Here is an 11,605-nt window from a genome sequence, read left to right as displayed (position 1 = left end):
CCCTGTTGTGCTGGGCTGACAGCCCAAACCAAACCAACCCAAACCGAGCCAAGCCAAACCAAGCCAGGCCATGACTGTCGAAAAGGGACGAGAGAGCAGGGGAGAGGCTGCAGTGTGATAATAAATTACACAAAAACATTCAAAAGTACAGATAAAAGAACCGGTATCATCGACCAATACTGAAGTCTTTTACTATTTCAGCTCTAGGACTGGTTTAAAAATATTTTAGAAGATCGAGCTCAGATTTTAAGAATCCGGATCATTCAAATTATCAGTTTGAAATGAATGAATCGATTATTTTAACCCAGCCCTATTACTCAATATATCTGACTAATCTGAAAAGTTAACAATGCAATGCTGAGATTCTGGATACGTGTTGTTGTGACGTGTGTGTCTGATCACTGAAGTGAATGATGACCTGAGCCTCTTCTCCACGAGTACAAATAAAAACAGAACAGACATTTATTGTGCCAGAATCTACTGTACATATTCAGAAACATAATGTGGTGTACCATGTCATCCTTAGATACTGAATTACAGCAGCATGTAGTGAATCATATAAAAAGGCTAAATGGAATGCTTTGTTCAGTAATACTGATTTGTACCATATAAGGAGAGGAATGCAGTCCAGTCTCATTAACATCAACCCAACAGAGGTATTACATCACCGTAGGAAGAAACCGCTATATGGCAAGTACCTAGGTTCATTTGTGACAGCCCACTTGCGAAGGTGGCCGCACAGGAAGTCATTAAGTCATGTAAGACTTGGTGGAGTCTGTCACTGTCTCCTTGTGGGAATATAAAGAAGCTCCGTCCGTCTTATCAAACAACACAAATGGTTAACAGGAAGTGGAAGGTGCGTGTCACGCAGTGCTTTTGGTGGGCAGCTCCGTGCTGTTGTGTCGCGTCTTGCGTGACGTGCCGTCGTCTCGCGGCCGGGCCTTCTGCAGGTTGGACATGGCGGCAGTGCGCTCGATGTCGATAAGGGCGTAGAGCTCGGTGCGGCGGGTGGGGGTAGTGGGGGGCAGCGGGGAGGTGGGGGTGCGGGGCGTGTGGGGGTTGCTGCCATCTGAAGCACCCTTGTTCCCCGCACTGTTGTCCATCTCCACCTCGATGTAGTTGAGCGTTTTGGGCGGCTCTGGGTGACCCGGTAGCGGCGGCCGGCGGAAGTCGAAGTTGAAGATGGTCGGTCCATCTGTGCGGCGCCGTGCCGTTTCAGGCCGGTGGGCACTGAGCGGCGCCGTCACATTCTCTGTGTTGACGTAGTTGTGTGAAGACTCAAGGGCAGCGGACAGAGGGTGGGAGTAGGAGTGGTGCAGCAGGCCATGGTGGGGGTGGTGATTGTAGCCATTGAGCGATGGCGTTTTAAGGCCGCTGCAGCCGTTCTCCTCCTCCTCCGAGCTCGGCTTCCTTGCCTCCCACACCGGCGGCAGTGCCGGCAGGTTCTCGTAGTCCAGCAGGGCGGTGCGCCGCTGGGCCGAGTTGTTGACATTCTGCAGGTCGGGGGTGAGGGGGGGCGGGCGGTGGCGGCGAGGAGCTGTGGAGGGATTGGAGGAGGAGCCGTTGGAGAGCTGGGGGGCCGGCTCAGCCTCGGCGGGGGCCTCGGTGTGGCCGTTAGTGTCTCGGGGCTCCTCGGCCTCCTTGGCCTCCTGCTGTCTTTTCTCCTTCTCCATCAGCTGCCTCTGAACAGGGGTGGGGCCCAGCACGAAGCGAACCCCCTGAGGCTCCAGCAGCACCTGGGGCTCCGGCTGAGCAGGCGGGGCCGGCGGCTCGGTGCGGACCCTTGGAGGAGGCGGAGGGGTCGGAGGACACTGAGACTGAGGAGAGGTGGGACTCTCCAGAGGGGTGGTGACAGTTAGAGGGCTGGGCTGGTCCTCCAGGAGCCCCGTGGTGTTCACGTAGGTGTGAACCTGCACGGAGGAAACCACAGCGGGGTCATTACATCATTATGAGAGCATCATTAGATCATTAGATGAGACATTCACCTTGATATTTGTTCTTTGTTTCAATAGAAGTACATTATTTACCGTTACTAATTTTTCAGAGTAATGTTACTGTCTCATCTAAATCTATGTATTTTATTTTGAAAAGCTATAGTTTTGTTGTTAAATAAATAAACACATCCAAGTACTGATTATGTTTCTTCATCTGTGGTTTAACCTTACAGACTGGAGTCAGCTGATAAAAGATATCAACCTGTTAAATCTGATCCAACAGACCAAACACTTCTTGTCTGGATGATTAGTAATGATCAGTATTAATATGGCGAACAGGAAGTGTGTGTGACTCACTGCTTCATCAGCCACCAGCAGAGGGTGAGTGGACTCCTCTCCCACAGAGGGCAGACGGGTGCTGGCCACAGATGGGTGACGGGTGGAGGGGTGAGACGGTGCCTCACCCACAGACGGGATCCTGGTCACACCGTTAGGCACCGTGGGCACAGAGTAACCCAGAGCTGACCACACACACACACGCACGCACAAACAGACACACATGGAGATACGTGCAATTTAATGACTGTAAAGTAATTTCAGGATGCCTCATGTAAAGGGTGTGTGTGTGTGTGTGTGTGTGTGTGTGTGTATGTTTACCTGCAGGAGTGTGTGCTGCCTGGTGGTTGGGCTCCAGCACCGCCTCCTCTACCACGCTGATGCTGTGGCTGTGCATCACCTCCTGCAGCATGTTGAAGATCTCTTCAGCTCGAGAACATTTGAAGGCAAAAATACCTGAAAACACAGAAATAAAACTCAGCTGTCTGTTTGTGTTCATGTTGTTCAGCCTGTCTGGGAGAGCAGGTTAGTGAAAACTCTGAGTTTTCAGTTCCAGTAAGAGAAGTAACTTGAGCCCCTTTTACACAGTCGGTTCAAGGCGGGAATATGGCATCGTTATGCCATGTCACTGTCCTGTATAAGGAGTATAATCGTGGGATGGGGGGACAGAGTTGTCTCGCCTTAAAGCCAGCAATGGAGGTAGTAACAGCACTAAAGCAACATCTGTGTAAAAGGGACAGCCAGCAGGACGTGATCATGGGCAGCAAGGGTGTGATGTATTGACAACATGTTATGTGTGACCCACTGCAGGAGATTTAAAAAGCAGCTGGTGGCAGTTAGCAGATAACTCAAAGATGAACAGCAGCCGAAATTGGGAAAACAATGAGGTAAGGGAGCTCCTTACCCTCCGAGCAGAGCATGAGATTGTTGCCATATAACAGGGACGGTTAGTGATTGTTATGCCATTATTAATGTTTATAAAGAGCTGCCCACGCACACTTAACACATGACTCTAGAAGCTGACAGTTACGTGTCACACCTGTCATGCCTCTTTTGTCTCTGAGATGCTAGCATGCTGTCTAAAATCACACACTGGAGCAGCAAGATGCTCATTGATTCAGTCGGTATCAAAGTGTGGATCAAAGCGGGTTTAGTAAAAACTCTAATTAAGTTAACCCTGAGATGAGGGGAACTCTGGGAACTTTCCGTTTCACAAAGAGGGGTAACTTTAACTCTGGGTCAGTTACTGTGGTACTACGTGAACATTACAACAACTAGCAGGTTTTCTTCAACAAACCCTGAGTTTCTGTCCGTCTCCTCTCTCTGACAGAACCAGACACTGTTTTATTTCCTCATTGATTCAGTCCAAATCAAAGCACTGTTTACTGTATGTCACAATCAAAATCCTGGCTGGATATTGATTTGTTACTCAGGACAATTTCAGCATCAAGTCATAAAACTGTGTTAACTTATTGACACATTTTCCTGCTCTGACTATTTTCTTAAAGATAAATGTGCACGGTCCACATATAGGCCTTAAAATAATCCTGACGAGCTCTGGTGACGTAGCTCACCATCCTAATTATTATCATCTCAACACCCATTGGATTAAAATTAAGGCCCGGCCTATTACTGAGCTGTTGCCATGGTGAATCGTAATATGTGATTGATGATGGCTTTTCTCATTCACCGCAAATGAGCTTAACCCAGAGTGAACATCTTAGAGCTGATTGAACTGACTCTGGTCAGCTGTTTTGGAACCGAAAACACTCAATTTGCCAATCGCAGGGTTCATCGACTCAGAGTTCAGGATCAGACTCAGAGTTAACTACACCTGCTTTCTGGAACAGACCCCTGGACACAGATGATGCAGCAGAACGCCAGGCGTAGTGAAAGTGAAACTCAACCAGACAGTTTTATCGAGTGTCATGTGACACGTACCTTGACCCGTCTGGCAGCGGCGGCCGCTCTCAAATGAGAACAGGTTTGAGTCATAGCCATAGCGCCGTAAGCACAGGTAAGGCCACCGGACATCATCACGGCGATGGGTGTGGAGGACGAGCTCAGCATCGGTTAGCTCCATCACACCTGAGCCCAACTCGTTCCCATCGTCGTCCACGTTTATCACCTATACAGGTAAAATACAATGAGACACAGTCAAAGGCAGGTAACTACAAGAGCAACACACAGTCAGAGACATGTAAACAACAACAGCTACACGCAGTCAGAGGCAGGTACACAACAACAACAACAACACACAGTCAGAGACATGTACACAACAACACACAGACAGAGCCATGTAAACAACAACAGCTACACACAGTCAGAGGCAGGTACACCACAACACACAGTCAGAGGCAGGTACACCACAACAACACCACCACAGTTGGAGGCAGGTACACAACAACAACAACACACAGTCAGAGGGAGGTACACAACAACAACAACAACAACAACAACATCACACAGTCAGAGGGAGGTACACAACAACAACAACAACACAGTCAGAGACAGGTACACTACAACAACAACACAGTCAGAGACAGGTACACAACAACAACAACACAGACAGAGGCAGGTACACAACAACACAGTCAGAGACAGGTACACAACAACAACAACAACAACAACAACAACAACAACAACAACAACACCACCACCACACAGACAGAGGCAGGTACACAACAACAACAACAACAACACCACACAGACAGAGGCAGGTACACAACAACACAGTCAGAGACAGGTACACAACAACAACAACAACAACACACAGACAGACAGAGGCAGGTACACAACAACATCACACAGTCAGAGGGAGGTACACAACAACAACAACAACAACACAGTCAGAGACAGGTACACAACAACGACAACAACAACAACACACAGAGGCAGGTAAACAACAACAACAACACAGTCAGAGACAGGTACACAACAACAACAACAACAACAACAACATACTGTCAGAGAAAGATACACACCACTACCACGACCAACAACAACACAGAGTCAGAGACAAGAAAACAACAACAATAATAAAAATACACAGTCAGAGGCAGGTACAAAACAAATTAACAGTCAGGGGAATGTATACACCGCCAACAACAACATCAACACAGAGTCAGAGACAAGTAAACAACAACAACATACAGTCAGAGGCATGTACACAACAACAACACCACACAGTCAGGGGAATATACACACCACCACCAACATACACTCAGAGACAAGTAAACAACAACAACAACACACAGTCGGAGGCAGGTACACAACAAACGCACACAGTCAGGGGAAGGTACACACCGCCAACAACATACAGTCAAAGGTACACAACAATAACATCACACAGTCAGAGTGTGTGCACAACAACAACACACAGTCAAAGACAAGTGCACAACAACACAGTCAAAGACAAGTACACAACATATATACAGTCAGAAGCAGGTACACAACAACTGCAGCAACAAACAGTCAGAGGCAGGTACAGATCATCAGGCCACGACAGAATAATCCAGGGTGTATGCCGACTGTGATAATACACACCTTGGATTATTCACTGTGATGGTAAATAATCCAGGATGTGTACAGACTGTGACTGTGATGTAAATGATCCAGGATGTGTACAGACTGTGACTGTGATGTAAATGATCCAGGATGTGTACAGACTGCGACTGTGATATTGAGTAATCCAGAATGTGCACCAACTGACTGTGACGGTGAATAATGTGGGTGTATGCTGACTGACTCTGAGGATCCTGCAGAGGCATGAACTCACCTTGAATTTACTTTGATGATTATCTGGAATTGACTCTTTCTCTGGACAGCTTAAACAGCTACCCATGGCTTCTTCAGAGCACCATCTGATTTCTGGGAAACAACAAACACACGTTTAAAAAACATAACAACAACAACAACAACACTGTGATATTGAAGAGACATTTCTGTTGAGGTGTCCTCACCTAGATCCTGCCTCCAGTAGCCCTGGTTCCATCCTCAGAGCCCGAGGGACTCTCATGCTTAAGTTTATCTGTAAACATGAACAGCAGCTCTGCACAGACAGAAAACATCAGAGGTGACATCGTCAGTCATGAGCTACATCGAGTTCATATCACACCTGAAACTGTCAGTCAATAGGGCTGCGTACTGCTCACATCTGAAGTGATACCAGTACTAGCACAATGAATTCTGTACTGGCACCCAACCCTACCTTTTATCCGTACTTTAATCTTTCTGTGGGCTAAAAACAAAACTGTAATTTCTTTATCAAGCTGCAGTCAACAAGCGATTCTTCTCCACTGCTCTTTTCTAATCACACATAAACCTAAGTCTGTCAGTCAGTCTGCCTGCTCCCTTGTGTGTGCATATATGTGTGTCTGCTTGTCTCTTTCACTCTCTGTTAAGACACAACTGACAAATATGTGGATTAAGTATGTAATTTACAAACATCAGTGACACTAGCCTGTTTCTAAAATAAAACAGAATAGAAAACAAACCAGATAGACCCAAACTGTCTGCACTGTAGCAACTGTTTCGACTTGCTGGGAAGCCGACAGAGCTCTGTGGCACTGAGCGGTGCTTCCACCTTATTTCTCAACCCGCCCGGTATTTTTTATGAAAATATTGGCCCTTTAAAGATGTGTCCCAGATTTTTGTCAACTCTCAGATTTCTACGAATACATCATTTAATCAGGCATAAAAAGGGTGAGCTATAGCCTGTGGACTCCTGTCTCACTTCCTGGTTTCCAAAAAGGTGGGACTGCTGCTCAAGTCCTGGTAAACTTTCTACTTTTTGATAAATTAATTAAATAGCATTGCTATCGGGTGTGTCTTAACCTTAGTAAGCCCCTCTAAATCAAAACTAAATAAGAACTGTGGTAAAAATGAGTATTGTCATTTGCATTAGGAGAACTCTTAGCAACTTAAAAAAAAGGCTACTCACTATGGCTGCTGTGAAATTAATAAATATATAACTTTTCATCAACTCCGTCAGATATTACCTCTGACATCCACGCTGACAGATGTAAAATTTCAGTATTTTGTCTCATTCCTGGTTCTAACTGATGGTGTCTGTTGAATTCTGACAGAGGGAAATAGGTCTTTCACAGTTACTGGGATTTTGTTTGAAAGTTTGTCAGGTTGGTTACAGTCTCCCATCTTCTCAAATTTTTTTTAGTTGTCTACGTAACAGCTGATTTCTGTAAAAATCTTAAATAATCCAAAAAAAGGAGAGAAGATTCATGGTCAAAAATGGCTTTCTGTGTTATTCCAGGGTTTTTTTTGTGTACTACTTTATGTTTTTTAAGACATCAACCGAGTTCAATCATTAAATAAATGTTCGTGATGATCTGTAAAAAGTTTCAATAGTGTATGTTGTTTATTGCAAAGCCAAATTACAATATTGGTATTTATTTTCTTAATAAAAAGATTTCAAACATTTGATTATGTTGTATTTAACAACAATTAATAAACATTTCCTTCATATTTTATAATATGATGCCATGACTTTTTGTGTGTCTGACAGAGTTGATAAAATTCATGTTTTCAGCTGCAAAAAAATGCTGTTTAAGAACAAATAAAATCATCACAGGGATTAATAGTCAAGACTTTGATCTTTTAAAATACATTATCCCAGCATAAATTAAGAGTAAAAAATATATATATAAAAAATAAGGTTCTGTCCCAAGTCTCCAGTGTATATCAATATTATTCTAATTGTCATGAAATTATCATATACCTATTATTTCAATTAATATTTTAAAAGGGTTCATATTCTTTATGCCGACTTCTGTTTATTTTTTTTTTGTTTTGGTCAACTTAAAGTCCCAAACTTGACTCGCTATCAAAGAAATAAAACCAAATCATTGCAAGTGTTTTTCATGTTTTTCCTTAAAAATGACAAATGATTGATCAAAACAGTTTCAGTTAATTATCTATCAACCAACTATTTTTTTAATTAACTAACTGTTTCAGTGTGTGTGTAAAGAGTGAAGACCAGAGCTGTTAGTCAATCCACAGAAAATTAAAATCAGTTATTTCTATAATGAATTAACAGTTTCAGTCATTATGCTGAAATGCTCACTGTATCCAGAATCTTAAATGTGTAAACATTCATTATATTTCGCAATAAACTGAATATATCTGGGTTTTAAACATGACAATGTCACTCTGACCCTGGGGGACTGTGAATGACATTTCACTAGATTACAACATTTTATAGTAGGACTCACTTTTCTGACATCTTAAACAGTGATCAGTTTATCATTTGATGAAGAAATCAATTATCAGAGATTATTCCTCAATGAAAATAGTCACTGACTGCAGCTGTGCTCAGTTTTTAAAGGTATAATTCACTCTGACATGTCAGTCCAAAAATCCAAAATGTCCAGTTTATTGTGAAATAAAACAGAAACTCTGACACCAGAAGACGTTTAGTATTTATGCTCATTCATTTGTGTTTGACTAACATTTATATACTTTAGGTTAAATTATTATGAAAATATTCCACAACTAAAAAACACACAATTTATTATTTAAAGCTTCTGAAATATTAGATTGTTGTTTTGTTTTATCGGATGTTTTAGAGTTTTTGACTTTTGCACAGAACAAACAAACATTACTTTGACCTTTGCTGACTTGTGTCATTAATTCAGACACAGACTATATTTCACTTTGCACTGTTCTATATATATTTATACTTGCATTGTCATTGCCCACTGTATCAGCTGCACATATCCCAGTGTATATATCAAACGCTGCTCATGCTGCTTGCAATGTATATGTCTAGCATGTTCATATCTACCCTGTACTATTTATTATTTATATAACCACAACACAGTTGTATATTACTCTGCACATTACTGATTTATACACTTCTGGTTAGAGGCTAATCTGCATTACGGTGTCTCAGTCAGTTCCTGTACTCTGTTCAGTGAAATAAAGTTGAATCTGTTTTAAAATGAATTACAGAAAAGTTAATTCATAAACTTAGTAAACAATGAAAACAGTCATTAGTTAGAGGCCTGCCTGTGATTTCAGGTTTAATGAAGTGTGAGTGGGATACAATGGGACAGTGTTAAATGTTCACTATCACTTTCTGTTAAAGGTCCATACACACTGTGAGTTCCCAGTGTTCCCAGTTAACCGTGTCTGGGTGTTTACCAGCCGAATAAACAGATCCCACGAGCAGCAGCTGGGTTGCCCGTAACTAACTTAGTCACCCTGCTAATTAACTAGCTAACTAACTATAAGTTGGTGTAACTTTACGTTAACATCAGCTCCAGTCTGAATAAGTTAGTAATTAGCCGGAGAGTGATGATAGTGTAATGGCAGCTAGTTAGCACAAAGCTAACTGACCTCTCTGCTGGTTCAATAAGCTAACACTGATTTCAGTTACCTAATTAGCTCCGAGGCTAACTACAGTTAGCGTCCCGACAACACACCAACGCATTCCGCTCCTTGGCCTTGCTCCTACTGTGAATCTGTAACATTTAACAGAGACATACTTACACCGTCAGTGCGTCGGATTACAGCCTCCAAACTTTCCGGACATCCACTCAGTGGTGAGGCAGCTCCAGTAAACCAACAACCAGCTAGCGTTAGCCCGCTGCTACACCAGCAGATCCTCCATCTTTCCTCTGCGCTGCTAGAGCGCCAAAAAAACAATCACAACTTCTTTCAGACGGGTCTAACGCTCCTGTTCGCGCAGATTAAACGACGACAAACGGTTTAAATCCATCGGTAGTACTCCGGGGTTCACTGCGGGGGAAGAGGTTCCGTCCAAAAGCACTTTTTTCTCGGGGAAAACCAAGTTTTGTGCGGTCGGACCGTGTTTTCTGCTGCTAGCCTGTTGGGCTAAATCAACTTGGCTAAACTTCCGAGAGTTCAATGTGGTGGAGAGCCGCAGCTCTGCGCATGCGCGGGTCCTGTGGTTTGGGACAGCCGGGCCTCTCCCAGCAGAGACTTCATAATGAGTGACTAACATCTGGAAATATACATAATTACTCTTCTTTATTATTATTACACAGGGGTGACTCACAACACTTACCAAACACATAAACACCAACTGCTCCTTTTCTCATCAATATTCACTTCAGCTCAACTTTACATTACTGTAGGAAAATATGCTATTTAGTTTCTTACAGCCAAGGCAAGGCAAATGTATTTACATAGCACATTTCATACCCAAAGTGCTTTATAGATTAAACCCTTTCTCCACCAAAATTTGGAGACACTGCAGGTGAATAGGGAAACATTTTTAACTAATACATTGCACAATGAACTTAGAGTAAAGACGGTAAAGATATTGAAATGGCAAGCTCTTTCAGTATTTTTTAAAAGTAAAACCGATTAAACCTTTTTAATCTGTTTTTTTTAATTTTGAGGTGAATTACAGTCTTCATTTAAAGTTTAATCATTGGTTTTTACCTTATCTTATCCCTGCCGTTATTTTTTATTTATCTATTTATTTATATATTTATTTTTATTCTATAAACTTTTAATTAGAGGTTTTTTCCTTAACTTAATTCAAATAGCATCTTTCATACAAACATGCATCTCAAAATGCTTCACATGGCAAAACTGTAATGATACAGACAATTTAAAGGATAAAACAAACAACTATTTCAGTTTTGCTTTGTGAAGCACTTAGAGCTACATGTTTGTATGAAGAGTGTTATATACATGAAGCTAAGTTGAGTTATAGTGAGACAACTATTTTTATATTAAAAGTTTGCTGAAATGTTAATGTTTAAATATTACATGAATAAATGTTTAAATATAACTTTATATGATGTACATTTTGCCATATATTTAGTACTTTGTTGTTCACTTTGAGAAAATGACCTTTAAAGATAGGTATTGCATTGTATTTTTAGACAGAAGACATTAGGGTACAAATTTTAACTAATAGATATCACCATGAAACTTCCCTAGTTGATTACTTACACTAAGACAATTATTTTCTATGTTACAAGATCTCTGAAATGTTATGTTTACATATTCCAATGAGGCATTATCTAGTCAATAATGTGTTTTTCAATACATTTCCACTATAGAAATCTGAACATAAATATGTGTTCTGGACATTTTCTTTCCACTAGTCTGACGTAAGATATGTTATGGAAATATATGGTCAAAATTACGTACAAATATTTAGTTTATAATAAATTTGATAGTGATTCTGACATTATTTTTATCAATAAATGTGAATTTAGCAATAAAAAAAATATTTTGTATTTATCCTGAAGGACGTTGAGCTCTAACTACTTTCTAATTCAACGAACAAAAAAGCAACCGAGACACTTAATATCTTTCTGTTTTATAGTATTTTTGTT

At 41.7% G+C, this 11,605-nt stretch overlaps 1 protein-coding gene across 1 annotated transcript; it reads right to left on the bottom strand.

The window, feature by feature from the left end:
* Nucleotides 1–438: 438 nt before the first annotated feature.
* On the bottom strand, nt 439–10,657 carry LOC117261649 (fibroblast growth factor receptor substrate 2-like). The gene is made up of 7 exons (XM_033634043.2): nt 9,780–10,657; nt 6,233–6,321; nt 6,049–6,140; nt 4,212–4,398; nt 2,592–2,726; nt 2,292–2,455; nt 439–1,910 (listed from the first exon to the last, which is right to left on the bottom strand). Exons 3-7 carry the CDS (start codon nt 6,112–6,114, stop codon nt 864–866), a joined length of 1,599 nt encoding a protein of 532 aa, XP_033489934.1. The 5' UTR covers nt 6,115–6,140; nt 6,233–6,321; nt 9,780–10,657; the 3' UTR covers nt 439–863.
* Nucleotides 10,658–11,605: the final 948 nt, after the last annotated feature.

The sequence above is a fragment of the Epinephelus lanceolatus genome, chromosome 5 (assembly GCF_041903045.1).
Source record: "Epinephelus lanceolatus isolate andai-2023 chromosome 5, ASM4190304v1, whole genome shotgun sequence".
NCBI lineage: Eukaryota > Metazoa > Chordata > Actinopteri > Perciformes > Serranidae > Epinephelus > Epinephelus lanceolatus.
This window is presented reverse-complemented; position numbering and strand designations above follow the sequence as displayed.

Bases quoted from the DNA above. Each gene is read 5' to 3' on its own strand.
- LOC117261649 (XM_033634043.2), bottom strand. From the start codon at position 6,114: ATGGGTAGCTGTTTAAGCTGTCCAGAGAAAGAGTCAATTCCAGATAAT. The intron at 4,399-6,048 runs GTGAGTTCATGC...TTACCTGTATAG, and splicing joins ATCATCAAAGTAAATTCAAG to GTGATAAACGTGGACGACGA. The intron at 2,456-2,591 runs GTAAACATACAC...GTGTGTGGTCAG, and splicing joins GGCAGCACACACTCCTGCAG to CTCTGGGTTACTCTGTGCCC.